Source organism: Salarias fasciatus, chromosome 9, assembly GCF_902148845.1.
Source record: "Salarias fasciatus chromosome 9, fSalaFa1.1, whole genome shotgun sequence".
NCBI classification, from domain to species: domain Eukaryota; kingdom Metazoa; phylum Chordata; class Actinopteri; order Blenniiformes; family Blenniidae; genus Salarias; species Salarias fasciatus.
The window spans coordinates 7026058-7045953 of record NC_043753.1 but is presented as its reverse complement, the minus strand read 5'-3'; the positions used below and the strand labels follow the sequence as shown (position 1 = coordinate 7045953).

The 19896-nt window shown below is 44.4% G+C and overlaps 2 protein-coding genes across 2 annotated transcripts; one reads left to right on the top strand and one right to left on the bottom strand.

Moving 5' to 3' along the window:
• Positions 1-2422: 2422 nt before the first annotated feature.
• Positions 2423-12121, top strand: pck2 (phosphoenolpyruvate carboxykinase 2 (mitochondrial)). Its single transcript, XM_030099034.1, has 11 exons — positions 2423-2795; positions 6498-6710; positions 6800-6984; positions 7468-7538; positions 8227-8362; positions 8449-8636; positions 9248-9410; positions 9502-9717; positions 10517-10654; positions 10819-10914; positions 10997-12121. The coding sequence occupies exons 1-11, from the start codon at positions 2764-2766 to the stop codon at positions 11464-11466; spliced, it is 1908 nt and encodes a 635-aa protein (XP_029954894.1). The 5' UTR covers positions 2423-2763; the 3' UTR covers positions 11467-12121.
• Positions 12122-12179: 58 nt separating this feature from the next.
• LOC115393945 (B-cell receptor CD22-like) lies at positions 12180-15789 on the bottom strand. The gene is made up of 8 exons (XM_030099056.1): positions 15698-15789; positions 15305-15350; positions 14822-15205; positions 14108-14422; positions 13999-14028; positions 13506-13581; positions 13356-13392; positions 12180-12936 (listed from the first exon to the last, which is right to left on the bottom strand). Exons 2-8 carry the CDS (start codon positions 15336-15338, stop codon positions 12679-12681), a joined length of 1134 nt encoding a protein of 377 aa, XP_029954916.1. The 5' UTR covers positions 15339-15350; positions 15698-15789; the 3' UTR covers positions 12180-12678.
• Positions 15790-19896: the final 4107 nt, after the last annotated feature.

Below are 19896 nucleotides of genomic sequence, written 5' to 3'. Positions count from 1 at the left end.
TGTATTCATTCGTGTGTGTGTGTGTGTGTGTGTGTGTGTGTGTGTGTGTGTGTGTGTGTGTGTGTGTGTGTGTGTGTGTGTGTGTGTGTGTGTGTGTGTAGGCCTGCTGAGTCTGCAGAGAACATGACACAGTAAAGGCTGAAGTTTAACCAGAACTCCTATATCAGTGCATTCTTGTGCGCAGCCCACTCCTCCTCTCTCTCTCACACACCACACACACCACACACACACACACACACACACACACACACACACACACACACACACACGCACGCACACGCGGCTGTGAGATCCCAGACAGGAAACACTCATTAAGAGGGAGCCATGTGACCGGACTGTAATGTTGCAGAATGACGTCGTTCACAAACAGGCTTATCGTCAGGATTATAAAAGCGATCATTTCAGCATTCTGCTTCGAGTAATCCCATAAAACCTCGGGCGGAGTCTCCGCAATCAAAAGATCCAGCTTCAAAACTTGCTGGGACAACATGGAAAATGTACACTTAAAGTCAGAATGTAATGATGGGCAGTCCTCATGCGCTGTAGAAACGGAAAATTTCCATCTAATTTTCAAAAGATTATAAACAGGTCTGGTAAGAAACAGTGAAACTTAGTGCTTGATTGCAGTTAGGAGTGAATCGTTAATTATCTAATGTCTTAAAATGTGAATTTAACTGTGTTAGCTGTTGGATATGTCTGGGTCACTCCCTCATTGAGAAAAAAACTGACTTTAGTTGATTCTGGCTCATTTCAGGCCACTTTTGAATTGAAAATAAACCCTAATTCCTATCAAATATATTTTTTTATTAATCCTACTCTTGTCTAATCCTCCACATGTGTGTAAAGTCATGTTCTCGTATATCGTGAATGTAAATGTATAAAATTCAGTTATTCGTCCTCATAATATAGTCTACAATTACTCGAAGTATTTAATCACTATATATAAAAATAACATTTCTCTACAGTTTTTGTGCTTCAGTTGTTCTCATTTTGTTTTTGTTGATTCAGACAAAGTTTTTTTGTGTGAAGACAACAAACTGTAGACGCATTTGTGTGACGTTCACAAAGCATTCTGCAGGGGAGGGACTTTCTCTTCTGCACCTGCTGGCTGTGTGCGTGTGTGTGTGTGTGTGTGTGTGTGTGTGTGTATTTGGGGGTACTCTGGTGAGTATTTTCAGATTTTGAAGCGATATATAGCCTGATACATGCCCTCAGGTCCATAAAGTGTTGAGAACATTTAGATGGATGAAAATGACATCTGGTTAAATTAACTCGCAGACTAAATTGCTAAATCTGAACAAACAATCTCGGAATCCAAATAAAACATCTCTTTAACGTAAAGCAAAACCAGGATGTACGTGATCAGTAATTTAACTTGACAGTCTATTCCTTAAAGTTCATATGATCAAAAATAAAAGTGAGTCAGTGTTTTTTCCCTGAGAACGCCACAAAATGTACAGATTACATTTATTTCTACCTTCAGTCTTTTCAGAAAGAGATTAAAATCAGTGGGTCATTTTAAAGGAGATCTCTTTTATCTTATTTGTTTAAAAAAAAAAAAAAAAAAAAAAACCCTATGGGGAACACCCAGACTTTACCCTTCATCTATCTGCTCCACATGTCCCTGGGCCTGACCCTGTTGACCCCAACTGAAAAAAAGAAAAGAAAAGAAGACCCTGTTGACCCCTTCCTGCAACTCAGCCATTGGCTGCTTCGGGTCACGTGGAAACCCAGAAGGTAAACAGGTGCGTTTGATTTGGATTGCCTCATTTTCACTCCCTCTCTGTTGATCATATTTAGAGCCTTTAGAGAATTAAAGCACTTTAAGTGCTTATTTCCTGTTATGTAATCTGAAGTGTTTGATTTATGCCCCTCCGTCTCTCTTCACTCTTTTTTCCAAGCATCTTTTTAATTTCTGACAGAATAGTAGGTGGAATTTCAAGTTTTAAATAAGACAATAAAGCAGAAGGTGGATTCATGCAGATTAACAGCAGATTGACTTTTATTGTCGTTATGTAATCTGAAAAATCTGAAAGTTTTCCTTTCCGCCTCACACTCTGTTCCCGTGCGTCTCTGACAGTTCCAATAGAACAATAAATGGATTTCAAAGTTTGAAACAGTACCAAAAGAAAGAAAGGAGTTGGATTAATGCAGATTAAAGGCAGTTATGAGTCTTTTCTTCTTGTTATGTAAGGTGAAACTTTGCTTTCTGCTCTCCTGTTTCCGTGCGTCTTTTCCAGTTCCAAACGAAAAACATGGAATTTAAAGTTTAAAACAGTAAAAGAAAGAAAGAAAGAAATAGAATTGATGCAAATTAAGCGTGTCCCTCCGCTCGTGTAATCTGAAACCTCTGCTTTCTGCCCCTGCGCCTCAGTTTCCGTGCGTCTCTTCCAGTTCCGGGAGCGGCTGTGCGCGCCGGGCGCGCGCCGCAGGAAACGCTGAAAAACTTGCATCATCCAGCGGCGAAAAGCAGACAGCATGGACCCAGCGCGCACCGAGAGGTGACCTGCGGGAGGTTCTTTATCATCCAGGTCTACCGGCCACCGGTCTTTACTTTCTTTTCCTTTTTTTTTTCCTCTGTTCCTGTGTGGATGTCCTCTCCGAGCAAAGTGCAAGGTCCCCTCACAGATATGAGCCCGGATCAGCTGTAGCAGCGGCTCTTCTCTTCCCCTCCGCAGCCTTCACCCTTCCTTCAGCTGACTCTTTTTATTTAAACCCACTTTTTTTTTTTTTTAACTACTTTTAACTTATTTTCCTCCCAACATGTCGTGCCTTTTACTGGGAGTCATCCGAAGGTGAGTGACGGTGGCGTTTTCTTTCATTTTAAATGCTCACAGCAGGGATATTTATCATTTTTAACAATACTTTAGGTTTTTATTTCTACCTGAATTAAGGAGAAAATAAAATATCTATTCATTTAGAAGCTGATTTTATAGTCTAAAGTTAAAAACAACTTTGAAGGACAAAGAATAATCCTATAAAGCATCTTTCATTGGGTTTAGTGTAGAGAAGCATGAATGTATTTGAATGGGTATCTATTCATATTACTTTCCTTTTTATTCTGGAACCAGATGATTTCATGGATCACAGACATAAAACAAGTCCAAAAAATACGCAGTGCATTTTATTTATATATTAAACACAGGGATGATGACAGTGATCCACGTTACATTGACAGTGAACATGCTCCTCATGTTTGACCTTTTGGTCAAGAAAACAGCTTTATTTTTTACACAAAGTTCCATAAAAGTTTGTGCAGATGCAGATCAGTTGCTTCTTTTTTTATATAATTTTACTCTTAGTGTGCTTTAAACATGTGTTTAGGATGAAATAGGCTCATTATAAAGTGATTTTACTTCAGGACAATGCCTATAAATGCTCATAAAAGGGATTCTCTCGACTTTCAGAACGCCCTTTGTCTCTTACAGCACTGCCAACACTTTCAAAGTGATGTAAGCTCACATTAAAGGTTTTGTTTGACAGCTGACACGTTGACTGTTTGCTGGTGTTTAATCGCTGTTTGCTGAAATTGTGGAAGCTTCCCGGTCTGTCAGCGGAAACCCGTTGGACTTGATCTCCGGCTCCTGTCTGGAGTCACACTGCAAGAATTTCTTCATATCTTTATGAATTAACTTCGTCATCAGAGTGATAGTATTTTTAAAGGGGGGGGTCATCTTCCTGCTCTCCGTTTCTGCTCTCACCCTCCAGGCTTTGAGCCGAGGCCACATGACTGCAGCCAAAGTGAGCACCACTATTATGTGTGCGTTTGTGCTTTTCTTTCAGGCATTAAGGATGCATGTGAGTGTGTGTGAGTGTGTGTGAGTGTGTGTGAGTGTGTGTGTGTGTGTGTGTGTGTGTGTGTGTGTGTGAGGATCATGCTGTGTTTGAGACTCACAGTTCATTCTGTTTGTATTTGACGCTTGATGGCTGAGAGTTTCACAGGATGTCCAGAGAGTGTGCGTTTTTCTTTTTTTGGATTTCCTCAGAGAACTTTGTGTTCCTTGAGCCTGGATCATGTATGAAGCATGTGTGCATGTTTTCTGCAGCTCGTTCCATGAGCAGACTGCCCCCGAAGGGGCTGTGGACCAGGATCCCTTGGGTGGGGGGGTTTGGGGGTGAGGGGAAGGTGTAGGCGTGTCGGCCTGTGGTGGCCGAGGATTGGCTCGCCGGTCCGGAGGTGTGTTTGGGGGGAAAAGCCGTCCAGCTTCGACCCATTTCGTGGACTCGTCCCCTCTTCTGGCTCCTGCCGCATGGAACAAGTCGCAGCCTGCTGGCGGCGAATGGGGGGGTGGGGGCGTCAGGAGGCAGAGATAACGCTGTGAAGGGATGGATGACTGCAGGGGAAAAATTAAGAGCAAAGGTCATCAAACGCCTCGGCTTCTCCAGCGCCGATAAGAAACAACAGAGCTGCTAATCTCTCACTCGTTCTGCAGAAGGAAAGCAACGTTTAACAAGCTCCCCTGTGCCTGTTAATTAATTATCTGATCCAGTCCTGCTCATCTTCTCTGCTAATCCCGGTCACGATGGAGACGATGTGCAGCAGCACACCAGCGATTATGTAATTAGAGGCATGCCCGACACCAGGCCCTTGATTTAAAGTGTGTGTGTATAAAGCACGAGGCCCGTGACGAGCTCCAGCCTGATCCAGGAAATTACCTCCAACATTGTCAGAATTGCAACAAAATCATCGACTTTGAACGCATAGCGTTAGCTCCATTGTTAAAAACATGCATCATCCAGCCGCTATAGGACAAACTTTCTGGACATTTCACTGAATTTGGCAGCTGAACGTTTCTGTAAACTGAGCTTTATGTCGAGATGGTTGACATTTTTGGAGGAATTATGAAACATTTTGCGAAAACAAACTTTTACATAGACGTGGCCCCTGAGCTAAAATGAGTTTGACGCCCCAGGTCTAATATCATGGTGTTTCTCCAGTTTGCGGGTGTTTTGAGGGGCCAAAGGTCATTCTGACGGGGCTGTGTTGACCTCTTTCAGTTCATTGCCGAGTCATGATCCACTGGAATTGGTTGAAACACTTTCTTTCGTATTGCTCGCTCCAACAACCTCAACCTTAACGAATGTTGAGTTTTGTCTGTTTGCGTGACGATGATGCTCAGAGCCAACGAAAACGTGCCGACTCCGTTTCCATGGAAACCGAGGAAATTACAACTTGTCTGAAAAGCTGCTGCTCGACTGTTGAAATTAGTTCTTCTGCAGACAATAACGGTTCTAAGAACAGCCGACAGCACCGCCCTGTGGCCCGGCATGCTCACTACATCGCTTTCAGTGTTTGACATGTCCCTGCAAACAGACATCGTTTTTAAAGCGCTTTCGCTTGAACGCACAACTTTTCTGAAAAGAAAATGCTGAAACGATGCATTTTCACATGAAACATCATGAAAATGAGGCCTTGGATCCAAGCTGAGTGTGAGTGAAGGACAGTCCAAAGAAACACTCATCTTCAGACCGACAAGCAAGTTCAAGTCACCACATCAGAAATACTGAAGAACATGGAAACTGCACAGAAAATCCCATGCTGCAGGTGCGACGTGCAGAACTCGCAGCATGCGAGGCTCTCGTCTTCTGGCTGTTTGCTCCGTCATTAATAGTTAAACTGGGAGCAGGTACGCCGCATGGGGAGTTTGAACTCTGCTCCCAGCTCTTTGCCCCCTCGCCGTCCGGTTACATGTTATCTCGCCCTCTCGTTTTGAACTCCTTAACATGCTCGCTGCTCGCGCCCTTTGCACGGCGGCGCTGCGTTCGTGTGTGTCTGCACGCTGCAGTTGCAGTGTGTGTGTGTGTGTGTGTGTGTGCATGCATGCATTTTCCTGCTTCTGAAAGAAATCCGTACAATTTGTTGTCTGTTTGGAGGTAAACCCGAGGTCATGCACGGTCCCCACATGCAGAACACAAAGCCCCCCCCCCCCCCCCCCCCCTGCCCCCACTTTGTATGTGCCATTGTTGAGCGCATGCAGCAGATGCACATGCATACACACATGCAGCTGGCTTGTGTTTGTGAATATTGTACAGCCAACAAAGAATAGCCGGGACCCCCCCGGCAGGCCCCCCTTTATGCATTTAGGAGTCAGTTTGAGGCGCTGACTGTCACCCAGGAGCGAGCACCCGACGTCTAAACCCCACAAAATGTATACATTTTTCTATTTGATAAAACTCTGATCTCAGGTGAGTTATTCAGAATTCAGTCTTGTGGGTTTTGCCAGTTTAAATCCCTCCACTGATTGAGGAACGCTCCGCCGCGTGTTCTTTACCGTCGGGTACATATTGCATGCCTGCGATCGACCTTGCATGGCAGGTCTGTCCAGAACAAATATTCTCTGTGCAGGAATGAACGGAGGTGCATCTGGTTTGTTTGTTGGTCTGACGTTCATCGCGTCACTTCCAAACAGCTCGTAGGAGGAATGCCGGAGATGCATGGCGACGACTCAAACAAAGCCGATATTTTTTTGAATGCCTTCTTTCCTCGTCTGTTTCAGGCAGGGGGGCGTCGGGGCAGCCGCTGGCGTCCGCTCGCTGGCCTCCATCCCCTCGCTGCCCCCGGCGGTGGCAGACTTCGTGAAGGGAGCGGCGGACGAGTGCAAACCCAGCAAGGTGCACGTGGTGACGGGCACGCCGGAGGAGACGGCCAACATCCTGGCCGGCCTGGAGAAGGACGGCATGGTGAAGAGACTCCCCAAATATGACAACTGGTGAGGATTCACCGCTTTCCCCAAATCAAATCACCGTTTTTAATCCGAGTGAAACCGAAACGGGGCCTCGATGTCTTTTTGCTCGGAAGCTGGTTGGCTCGGACGGACCCGAAGGACGTGGCCCGGGTGGAGAGCAAGACCGTGATCGTGACCAAGAAACAGAGAGACACCATCCCCATCCCCGCCGGGGGGGCCAAGAGCCAGCTGGGGAACTGGATGAGTGAGTCGGACTGGCAGGAGGCCCGACGGGAGCGATTCCCCGGCTCCATGGCAGGTCTGTGCTTTCATGGAAAACAGGTAGCGACACAGTTTGTCCATGTCAGTGGATATTTAATGTTTTACAGCTTTCACTCTAAAGAGGTCCTACTTCACCTGCACCCTTTCAGCAACATTACAGAAGATAAACCCCTTAAAGACACACAGTCTCTCACATTTATTCATTTTTTTCTTCATCCTCACAACCATCATACAGTGGTGTGTTTTGCTACGAGAACGCTTAGAATTAATAATTACGCCAACATTTCTGGATTGAGTTTATTAATGTATGAGCTGCAGCATGTTCTGAATTCCTGAATGAAGTTGAGTTGAGTTCACAGAACTGTCAAACATGTTTTCCTTCTGAAGGTCAAACATCCTCGACCCCAGCATTTCTTTTTCTTTCACTTCACCAGAAGTGTTGAACCCGCAGGTGTTTCATTCCTGTTTTTTGAGCGGTTCCTCAGTGTTTAACGGCCTCCGCCCCGTGTCGTCTCCGCAGGCCGGACCATGTATGTGATCCCCTTCAGTATGGGTCCAGTCGGATCAACGCTGTCTAAATACGGCGTCCAGGTAGCGTTTCTTCTCCTCGATCCAACACGACTACATGATTGGTCATTTATCTGAATAAACTGTCGACGATTACCAGGTTTACAGCAGTTTTATACCCAATAGAATCTACATTATGGAGCATTTTCATGATTGTAACTGATGTATGTTCAGGAATAAATAACATGTTATGTAATAAAGAAATTAATGTAATAATTTCAAGTATTTTATGTTTTGAAAACAACAATGTAATATTTTTGGCAATTTGAAATCCAAGAAAGCTAATGTAGTAATTTATTACATTTCGATGGCAGTAAAGCCAATAATGTAACAATTTTAATCATGTTATCTGCAATAAAACTTATACTATCATAATTAGGGTAATTTTAATTGTGATCAAAGTCAATAATTTAATGATTGAGGCTATTTTAATAGTCATTGAGGCTGTAATGCAATAATTTTAACCATATCATGCTTAATAAAGCTAATTATACAGTATTTTTAGCCTTTTTAAATGCAATAAATTCATTATCCTAACAGCATTTGACAATAATGTAATAAATTATGACCTTAAGTGCCATTTAAAGTAAGATTATTGCAATAATACATAAATGAAGGAATGTATTCTTGGAAACAAAGTTTTGTTCATTGCTGTTTTCTGTTGTTGGCTGATTGTCCATGATGAAGGTTGTTGCCCGTCCTCCTCTTGCAGGTGACGGACTCGCCGTACGTCGTGGCCAGCATGGGCATCATGACCCGGATGGGAACCCCGGTTCTGAACAAACTGGCCGAAGGAGAGGAGTTTGTCCGCTGCCAGCACACTTTAGGACGACCTTTACCTCTAAAAAGTACCTTAAAAAAAGAAATCCCGAGTCAGCCTGTGTTCACATTCTGTGCTCTTGTTGGTTTAAGTTGGTTTTCTTTCACCCTTCAGGTCCTCTGGTCAACTCGTGGCCCTGCAACCCGGAAAAGGTCCTGATCACTCACCTGCCGGACTCCAGGCAGATCCTGTCCTTCGGCAGCGGCTACGGAGGAAACTCTCTGCTGGGGAAGAAGTGCTTCGCCCTGCGCATCGCCTCCCGCATCGCCAAGGATGAGGGCTGGCTGGCCGAGCACATGCTGGTGAGCTCCTGGGAATAAACGGGTTAAAAATCCAGCTCAGAACCAAGTTCTCAGTGCTGACCGGCGTCAATCATATACAGGCTATTTCCACATTTTCCTTCACTTTAGGTTCAGTCTACGTTAATAACTTTCAGCAGGACAAAATGCCTTTAAATGACATTTATTCCCAACATTTAACAAAAGTAGAAACATTGTTAATGCTAAATGATCAGGGATTCAAACTACATGTTGTAATTTCTAATAACATATTTGTAATTTATTCCATTGGTAAAAAAAAACAAAACATGATTTAATGACTCATTTCCTCAAATATTGTGATACATTTTAAGGTGATTTTCTTTCCAAAATATTGCAGGAATTGATGAAAACTGGAACTCAGGGAAGAAATTCAGACTTTGGAGAAATAGTGAAATTGCAAACCTGCACAAATATTGCGGTTAAATTTACATGAAAGATAAATATTTTTAGAGTACTTCGTAGTATTGACAGGTCCAACACGTGATCTATCACTTCCTGTTGTTTCAAAGCGTGAAAAATTTAAAGTCCAGAATTGAGGCCCAGGTCTTCGTAGCGTTTCAGGCGTCTGCTCTCGTTCCCTCTCCGCCTCTCAGATCCTGGGGATCACCAACCCTCAGGGGGTGAAGCGGTACGTGGCGGCTGCCTTCCCCAGCGCCTGCGGGAAAACCAACCTGGCCATGATGAAGCCGGCGCTGCCCGGCTGGAAGGTGGAGTGTGTTGGCGACGACATCGCCTGGATGAAGTTCGACAGTCAGGGTGAGCAGAGGGGCAGGCGGAGGTCAGAGGTCGGAGTCGATCTTGCGGAGAGGAGAACGATTCCGAGCGCAGTCCGTCTCTCTCCCTGCAGGGAAACTCCGGGCCATCAACCCAGAGAACGGCTTCTTCGGCGTGGCGCCGGGCACCTCCGACAAGACCAACCCCTACGCCATGTCCACCATCGCCAGGAACACCGTCTTCACCAACGTGGGGGAGACCAGCGACGGGGGCGTGTGGTGGGAGGGACTGGACCCCCCGCCCGCCGGCGTCACGCTCACCGACTGGCACGGGAAGACCTGGCAGCCTGGTACGTCTCTGGGTCTGGTTCCAGTCCCAGTCCCTGCTGCTGCCGCCTGGTGGAGATTCAGTGAAGAGGCGGAAACGTCACTTCACATGTTTGATATCCTCACATAAAACGATAGACTCTATTGATCCCATGCGGGAAATAGTGCAATATATATCCATTCAAATATACAATATTTAGTCGTAATAACAGTAATTACTGTGCAATACTCCAAGAAAATGAAGGAACAAACAGATGTAATCTCAGATCTGTCTGAAAATACATAAATCTAGCTTTATATGAATTTACATAATATACAGCAAGTAAATAAGTATCTCATGTACACACCTATCTAGAAATGCATACATATATATGTAGAAATGCACAAGTAACTTTATATACAGTTTAACGTGGCTGAAATATTGAATCATTTTTTGATATAAAGTATAATTGGAATCTGCAGTGTCTTCATATTATTCATCAAATAAAGGTATATAAAAAAATCCACTGTTCAAACAAGACTAATGAGAATATTGTAGGAGGTATTGACAGATATATTTACACAGGAATAAATGAAGGGAGCAGCGATACGCACAGCTCCAGCTTTCACATCATTCTGAGTGGATTTTCCGTGACATGTAGAGTTTATAAAAGTTGATTAATACAGTTTCTTCGCATGTTTTGACTTAAGGATGAAAAGATCAAATAAACTCCACAGCAGTGGAAAATGTTTGACGGCGGCCTGAGTTTGCAGTTCCAGTGTTTCTGCTGCCACCCGGTGGCGTCCGCCTCCTATTACATCAGGTTCCCTCTGTGCTCACAGGCAGCTCCACCCCCTGCGCCCACCCCAACTCCCGCTTCTGCGCCCCGGCCGCCCAGTGCCCCATCATCGACCCGCTGTGGGAGAGCGAGCAGGGCGTTCCCATCGACGCCATCATCTTCGGAGGCAGGAGACCCGAAGGTCAGTGTCACGGCCTCGTCTGCTCAGAGAGGCGTCCGAGTTCAATGGTTTAAAGGTTTTTAAGTATTAGATTTTTGGGATGATGATAATGACAAATAGTGAGGTTTGTACTCGGATAACTCGAAGTGAACAGTTAAAACGGGGAACTTTCGTTGATGTTTCAGGAGTCCCGCTGGTCTACGAGTCTTTCAGCTGGCAGCACGGAGTGTTCGTGGGAGCCGCCATGAGATCCGAAGCCACAGCAGCTGCAGAGCACAAAGGTCTGTACCCGAGAGTGAGCCTTTGAGAAGGCAGTTTTAGATCTCAGTCGGTAACTCCAGCGCTGACGCCTGGTCCCTGCAGGGAAGACCATCATGCACGACCCCTTCGCCATGCGGCCCTTCTTCGGTTACAACTTCGGCGACTACCTGGCCCACTGGCTCAGCATGCAGAGCCGGAAGGCCCCGACCCAGCTCCCCAAGATCTTCCACGTCAACTGGTTCCGGAAGGACCCGGCGAGCGGCTCCTTCCTGTGGCCCGGCTTCGGGGAGAACGCCCGCGTGCTGGAGTGGATCTTCAGGCGCTGCGGCCGGGAGCGGGACGACGAGGCCGCCGCCAAGAGCGTGATCGGCTGGCTGCCGGTGGACGGCGCCATCAACACCGAGGGCCTGGGGGGCAAGGTGGACATGGGCGCCCTGTTCGACGTGCCCACGGCCTTCTGGCAGAACGAAACCAAGGAGCTGAGGGCCTACTTCACCCAGCAGGTCGGCGCCGACCTGCCGGCGCAGATCGAGGCGGAGCTGAAGGCGCTGGAGGACAGAGTGCACCAGTAGAACCCCGCAGCGACGGAGGGGGACGAACTGAGCCGCTGCTGGTCTGGGTCGGGTGTAACTACGTCAGAGAAGCGTCCGGAAGCTTCACCGTGCAGAGAAACGTCTAACTCTCATCTTTAGTTTTCACGTTGAGGGACTAAAACACGACAGCAGCTACAGAAACACGCCGCACGGTGCTTTAATCAGCTTTATTTAAACACCAGTTCATGTCCTCTTGTGCCTTTTTTCTCTGTTTGAGGAGAAAACTCTTGAAAGAAAAAAAAAAACAAGTGCACATCTTCATTACTTGACACTAAGACGGGTGGAGGGAGGGGGTGGGGGCCAACACGGCTACCTCGTGGTGCCTTTTAACAAAACAGTGTTCAAGCTGCTTGTGTTTACAGGCCGAAGACTTAATCTCACTGAGTAAATACATTTTATCTTATTTTCAATTCACAAACACCCCGTTTTTGTTTCAATCCAAGCTTCTTTTTTTTTTTTTTATTTTACCACATGAAGACTTTTAGCAGAAGGTCAGTCGGTGACCGAGAAGTTTGTGGACGACTATGCAGATTTAATTCAGCCACTTTTGTAATGTTTGTGATTAAACTGTATGATTCCCAGTGATGTTTACACGCACACTATGTGAGATTCTGGACCAATAATGAAATGCGACTGAGATTATTAGGTATTTTTTAGAAGGTGTTTGCCAAAGGTTTTTATTATGGTGCAATGAATAAATGGATTCAATTGCAGAAACTTTTTTTGACTTTTTCATTTTTACAGAAACTTTACAAAAACAAATGGACAACCAGTTAGTCAGATGTTTCACTTCTTCCCCATAATTGAACATCATTCGTAAATGTTCCACATTCTTCATGTTTATCAGACTTTAAGTGAAATATTTCATTTTTATTTTGTTCTATTTAATTTACAATCATTGGAAAATGTTAGGATCTGATTCTTAAAATTTGCCATCACTGCAATTTAATGTTACAGATTTTCCAGTGCATATGTTGCAAATATAAAGAATAGCAATACTTATTTGTTTTACAGTGTTTCTCAACACAAATAGAAGATCAAATTATGCAGAAAAGCAAACACGATTTACAAACGGGGAAAAAAATGATAAAAATAAGAACTTGACAGATATAACTAAAGTGTGTTGAGGCACGGTGGAGCAGTGGTTAGCTCTTTTGGATTTGATCTGCAGGATGTGGAGGTTGAAGAAACTCATTTTTTCTTGACTTTAGCGTAGAGATCCTCGGGCACATCAGCAACCTGACTTGAGTGGCTTTCTGGCTTGTGAACTTTGACCTGTGTGTACACGGTCTCTTCCTGCTGTCTGGTGTCCTGAGCTGACACGGTCACAGCTTCATCTCTCCGCTTTGAGAAGCTGACGTGTTCGTATTGAAGGCCTTCGTCGCCGCTGACGTCCCTCTCTGCTTCGTCTGCCGCCAAGTAGCTGGAAAACTCCTCTGCTGTTTGAGCCTGTTGAAACAGTGAATGAATGGAAACTGGGGTGAACGAGATCGTCCAGGTCAGTGCTGAATAACAGCTTCTGTTCACTGTCAACCAGTCTGATGAGGAATAATGAAGCAGAATGAATTGGAAAAGAATGAATTGAATTATACTCCAATTGCTTGATATACATAAACAGTGGGAGATGCTTCTTGTAAAGTAGGGTGAAAAATAGAAATACATCATGTAAACAGGGCCTTAGAGCCAGACGACACATCACAGCCTAAGATGATCTGTTGGAGATCATCACTCAACAGGTCAGAGCAGCTTTAGCAGCAAAACAGGGATATTATCCAACTGGTAATAATGTTTTGGCTGACTGATCTGCTTCATATAATCTTTGTCCAGTAAAGAGTACAGTCGAACCACGCATGGTGAAATGTACCGACCTGAGTCTGTTGTGGGCGTCGACGCCTCTTAAACCACCTGAAAGAATCAGGAAAGTGAAAATCTCCATGAAGTGAGAAGAATCCAGACTGAGGTCAAACCAGTATTAATAACAGCTGCTGCTGTCAGATGTTTTAGTTCAAGGTACTGACCAGACAGAGAAAACCAGGCAGATGAACACAAAGCCGATGCTCACTGAAATGGAGATCACCAAAGGACCAAGGCTTCCTGTTTGGAGCAAAAAGAAAATCATACTAAGATGAACATTATTACATGACTGATTGTCTTCTCGTGTTGAAATCGATTCTGCTCTATCAGCAGGAAAAGACTGAGGGGGGTGAGGAGGAGATTTTCCTTTTAGTCATAGTTCTGAAAAAGAGAGATCGAAACCTCTTCCTGAACCAGAAACAGTTCCCTATTAAAATTATCAGAAGGGTTTCTCTTCTGGGTTCGACTGGTACGTGATGTGAAGCGACTTGTAGCAAAACCACTGCTGGTAAATGAGGCAAACAGGCTCTGAACCAGGAAACGCAGGCACCTGGTACTCTGCTAAACCTGAGGGAGCCACAGAGTATCAACTCAGAGATGACCAAACCCTCAGTCCAGGAGGAACCAGAGGAAGGAACCACAGGTTGACCCACCTACCTGATGGGGCTGTCGTGTCTTTAGGAGCATCTGAGGGAAAAATCAAGACTCAGATTAACTTGATTCATCAGAAACATCTGAACTGTGATGAGCTGACAGGATCACTCACATGAAACACTGAGAGTTAACTCTGCCACAGGTGTTTTCACAGCTTCTCCTCCATCAACAGGATACACAGCAGAGCAGCTGATCTTCAATCCATCATGTGTGTCTGACAGAGTGATGGTCTTCTGGATTGTAGTGCTGAAGGTTCCGTCTGTGTTTTGCTCAGTTTGGCTGTGAGCGTCTTGTTGGAGACTCCAGGTGAGTTGAGGAGGGGAGTGTGGACAGGGAGTGAGAGCTGAGCAGGTTATCGTGACAGACTCCTTCTCCTTCAGGTCCTTCAGACCACCTGAGTCTTCTAATCTGGGCCTCGGAGGAGAACCTGCAGTTTCACATTAAACACACATTTTTACACGTAAAAATACAACATATGACAGGTTGGACAAGTTCTTCTAGTAACTGATGAAATTGTATGAGACTCCAGATTAATATATCAATCATAAAAACAACTTTTAACTTTAAATAAATTTAGAGAAAGCTGTGAACTGAGTTTTCAGTCAATAACTACAATAGTTTCCAGGTTGTTTTAGGCTGAATACTGAGTTTTATGTTAAATACAGCAGTGCAGACAGTTTCCTGTCTTTGCAGGACACCCCTTCCACAACAAAACCACCGTCTTCAGCAATGATAAAATCAACTGATTCAAAACATCATGGAGTCAAATTTACATCTTAAATGTGACATTTTATCATTGAAAAGTTCATAAATGCATCAGTCTTACCTTTCAGTTTAATTTCAACAGGATCAAAAGCAGCTGTGGCCTTGAATGATTCATTCTCAATTCTAAAGTAAAACGTTGTGTCATTTAAAGGTAATCTATTAAACTTGGTGGTGCAGTTTCTTTCTTTCAGGTCTCCGATGATGCTGATATTAGGGTAGTTAACTGCATCACTGCTGTTAAAAACTATTCTTTCTGGATGATCCTCAAAATTTGATTCATCTTTAATCCACAGTGCAACTATTTTTCTTGAGTTATTAAACTTTTCTTTATCAAGAGCTTCAAAGCTGCACGGGATAATCAAACAGGATCCATTCACTGCTTCCAGACTCTTTGGTGCAGTGATGAGGAGATATTCTTCTGGATCGGCACAATGAACCAAAACAGCTGGAAACCAAACAATTGGTGAACTCAATTTACAATCTGAATCATTTATTTTAAACCTTCAAATATATTAAAGAAGCATAATATCAACAGAGAGCTCACCTGGGAGGAAGAAAACACTCAGAAGAAGAAACATGTTGACTGTAAGCTGCACATTCACACAGTGGACATGTTAAAGACAGAGGAAAAAGTAAGACGTCCAGTACTGTTCTTTCAATAAACAATTGTCTTTGCTTCAAACTGTTCATATCTGAGACTCCGGAGCTCAAACATCTACTGTAAATTCAGATCTGAAGCATTGCTTTGCTCATCTTCTTTATTCAAAATAACATTGGATTCATTTCTATGTTGAATCTTATAGACATTCTTACGCCAACTTCAAGAGCAAAATGCTGACAATACAGCCTAAATTCTTCACATAATCATTCAAAATCCACATGATACATTTCAACAAACATCTCAAGTCAAAGTGTCGACTGTTAAAAGGTTTCTCACCAACTGTGTGTATTCCAGCTGATCCGCTGCAGTTAAAGTCTCAAATCTCTCCAGGAACTCGTTACAATGTGAACAGAAACAGAGTTCCTGCTTCTAGAAGTCTCACTTCTTCCTGATTTGGTGTCAAAAGGGGAAGTTAGCTTTCTGTGGCATCTCCAGCTCATTGGGGTGTGAGTGACTCATTTATGCAGCTCAGTGCTTCACATCTCTTTGACTTTAGCATGAAAACATTGGAAATCAACCTCAAATGTAACGTCCCATAATGCATTGGGTGTTGCTGAGTTATTGTAAAGTCTCGTCTGACTTCACTGTCAGATGAAGATGTTGGAGGGCTGTCATGACAGTTCAATCATCACAATTCAGCTCCACAGGTTGAAAAACAGTCACTTCAGAAAACCATGAGACTTCAGTCACTGTGAAACAAACTAACCAACTTCCTCTGTTTGTTTTTAGCAGCCTGACTGCCGCCTCTCACACACTGGCCATGACACTCACGCATTTGATCAGATAAACTCTCTCACACAGCTCACAATTTCTCACGCTGAAATGTCCAACAAGGGACTTTGTTTTAGGTTTTGGGTTCAAAGCGGTTCTGGATACCTGAGCTGTGATCCACCTGTTGAGAATGTGAAAATCCACTGAGGGGCTGAACTCCAGACACAAATAAGATGTTCATCATTGGCGTTCCCCATCAGTCAGGGCATTTTATGAAATATTTCACATATCGGACAACTAAATTGTTACCTAGCAATTTCTTCACCAATTCAATGTGTAGGAGCCATTGATCCTTTCTTTAATCTAACCACTGGCGGGGGGGAAGGGGCATGAAGGTCATGGAAGACATATTGAAGCTTGCAGGCGATTATCTTCATGTGTGTAAAAGAGACAGCAAATAGCCTTTTGACCGTGTTTGTTCGGCATGTGGGGGACGTATGTGGGAGCTCGCCTGCTCCAACTGTCTACCATGATGAAATCACACAATTATAATCCCGTTTGACTCCTGGGCATGTCAAAGCCTATCAGCTTTTGTGTGCTATCGTGGATATATTCCCAGAATATAGAGTTGTTTTGCAACATTTCCAAAATATATGTGAGTGATTTGCTTCAGCTGTTCCAGTCTCTCCAGCAAGGTACGTTCTTATTCAATCATCTGATTTTTATCTTGGGTGTGAAAACAAACTACATTCTTCCAAGAGAATTCCCTCCATGTCTGTGAATTTTTGGATGACTGGTGCATTTTCCGCATGTCCAACCAGTCTTCATCTGAGATTTTCGTGTTGAACTCGTATTCCCATTTTTCTTTTATACATTCAGTTGAATGTTTGTTTATCATCAATTTCTTACACAAAGCTGAAACTACTCTGATTTTAAATCCTTGGTATGGTATTTCTGATTAAAATTAAGGTCACATTATTCAATCAGAAACAGTCCGAATCAGGCAAAATTACACAGGATTTCATGGAGGAATTTGGATTTAGCAATGGTTTGGAGACTCAAAAATCCCCAAAAAAGAGAACACACTTTTTCCTCCCCAGTAGTATATCTCAGCATATCTCCACCCCTCCAGGAAACTGGTGAAGCTGTTCTGAGAGGAACTATAGTATTGAAGTCCATGAAAAAGTAAGGTTAATATGAAATTCTACGTTTAAAGAACATCGAAGAATTAACACAAAGAATGAATGTCAAAAGATGGAGGTGGGCTGCTCCCTCGGTGCCGGGGGCTCTGGGGCTGGCGCCCCATGGGCCTCCTGGTCACCAGGTCAGTGGCCTGTCTTGGTGACCCTTCGGATCTCTGGGTGTCACGTCATGGGGTCTTTGTGTCTTCGGCTGTCACTGATCTAAGTGTCCCGATCACCCCTGGACCTGGGCTCAGGTCTATGTTGGTAATCCCACCTTCATGGGTACAGAATCCCTCCAGGACACGCTGGTTAGAGGTGAAAAGCAACAGCCATTTGCATCTGTCATTTTGATGTAAATTTTAGAATTCACTGATCCTGCAGACCCGCAGGCACCAGTAACTCTATCAATATGCTAAGGATGCATCTGCCTTGGCAAAATGTCAGTGAAGGCATTCAGAAGGTGAACTGAACAGAGGGAGAATGAGAAACTGTTGAGTGACTGAGGTGCTCAGTCACTTCTCTGATGTCAACCAGCAGATGCTCCACTCCACAGAGACCTTGCCAAGACACAGGTGAAGCGAGATGCAGTGGCGGTTGAACTGCCTGACAATGGTTTGAAGAGAACATGACTTTTCACAATGGTCGGGACAAGGAGTTGTGTCTTTCTCAGCGTTACAGACAGGATGGGACCTGGATGGACAGGCAATGGCATCGACCATGGATGTTGAGACAAGCTTACAATGTGAGCTGACTGAATTCCCACTATCTCTGTTCAGCAACAAAGATCAGAAGATGAACAAGGCAAACAAGGTAGACTTTTCAAAGACCAGTTTGAAGTTGTTAACTGATCTTGACCTGACTAAGGGTTCTTTCATAGCAGCACCATTTGATCCAGACCAGAGTTCACTTCAGGGGCTTTTTGGGAAATTCTGCCTCGTTTGAGCATGTGTCAACCCTCCCTGTAACTCTGATTCAAATCCCTCTAGGAACTCTGCCCAACTTCAAAATGTGGGTCTCCATTCCCTTGCAAGTGGACTTCTGAGCAGCTGCAGCAAGGGGATGTGATATGGAATCAGGGCCGGCTCTGAGCATCGGCAACCTCGGCTGACTTTTTTATGACAGACTGTACTGTGCCCCCTCAGGAGTGCGTGGAAGCACAGCAGTCAGAAATGGTGAAAATGTTTTAGGTGGGCTGTTTTATCATTCTTTAGTTTCAGTGCATTTATAGACCAGATCATGACAGGCCTAACCTGGCAAAAGCCATATTGACATGTGCAGCAACGAATTGCTTCACATGTCAATCTGGGATTTCACTCTACAAATCTGTTCGGGGAAGGAGGGACTTGCTGTGAAACTCTTTGCGTTCCTTGGACGGAAGGACACAGTGCACCCGCCTAACCATGTTTGGTTTTAACCAATCACTGCAAAGAAAAAGCCTCCTGCTGATCGTTTATCAAAGACGCAACAGAGGATTCATCCAAAACAGATTTAATCGCTGTCTGGACATCCATTGTTTTCGCTAGCCATGCTAATACTATTAGCAGTCCGTCGCTTCCTGCTTTCCGTCAAAGCTTCATGTCCCGCCCTAAACGACGCGTGATTGGTCCGACCGAAAAAAGTCCGATCCCGAGCACATAGGCGCGAGCGGTACAAGATGGATTCTCGTGGTGTGTGAGAACAAATACAGCAAGAATTCAGCTTGCCGGCAAGGTTATGATAGGCCACCTTCAACGTGAACCAAGCCACAGTCATTAAATGGGGCTGGTTGGTTTATTTACCTCCACCAAGGAGGTTATGTAATCACGTCGGTTTGTTGGTTGGTTGGTCTGTCAGCAACATTACGGAAAAAGTTATGGACGAATTGCAATGAAACTTTGTGGAAAGGTGGGTCTTGGGCTAACTTAGAATCCATTAAGTTTTGGTGATGATCTGGATCACTGTCTGGATCCAGGAATTTTTTAAAGGATTCTTCATCATTGAGAGATAGGGCAGTCTTTGACATAGTTGGGCAGGCCCGCCGACAGGGGGGGGGGGCAAACGGCTCTGTTGTCCCGGGCCCAGAATTAAAGATGGGGGGGCCCATCCAGCACCCCACTCACGGCTCCCGAAGCAGCATGCAGGCACTGTGCTGCTCCGCGCGCCGCGCCGGTTTTTATCATATATGTTGTTCTTATTGTTGTTGGTGACTGATTTGAGCTGTGGCGGAGGTCTGCGCTCTCTGAGTGCCAAATTCTAGTTTCATGTCATCCATGAATGTTGTTCATCAGTGACTGGTGGAATCTCTAATTAGACCCGCCTCCAAGCTGTTTATCTTCTCTTTTATTGCAGATTATGTATAGAAAATGAAGCACATACATTATTAGTATATCATCATTTAATATTAGAGTTAATTTTGCTCTTTTTTTTTCTGTTTCTGAATCACAGCGCGGGGAGTGAAATGTAATATAGGACACGGTGTGCAGTGCGATCACTTGCCTGCTCCCCCGTCTACAATGCCCTGGATGCTTCTGGAGGATGTGAAACAAGCCAGGAAAGGACCTGCATGGAATGCAATGCATTTTGGGTAGTGTAGTGCTCTTA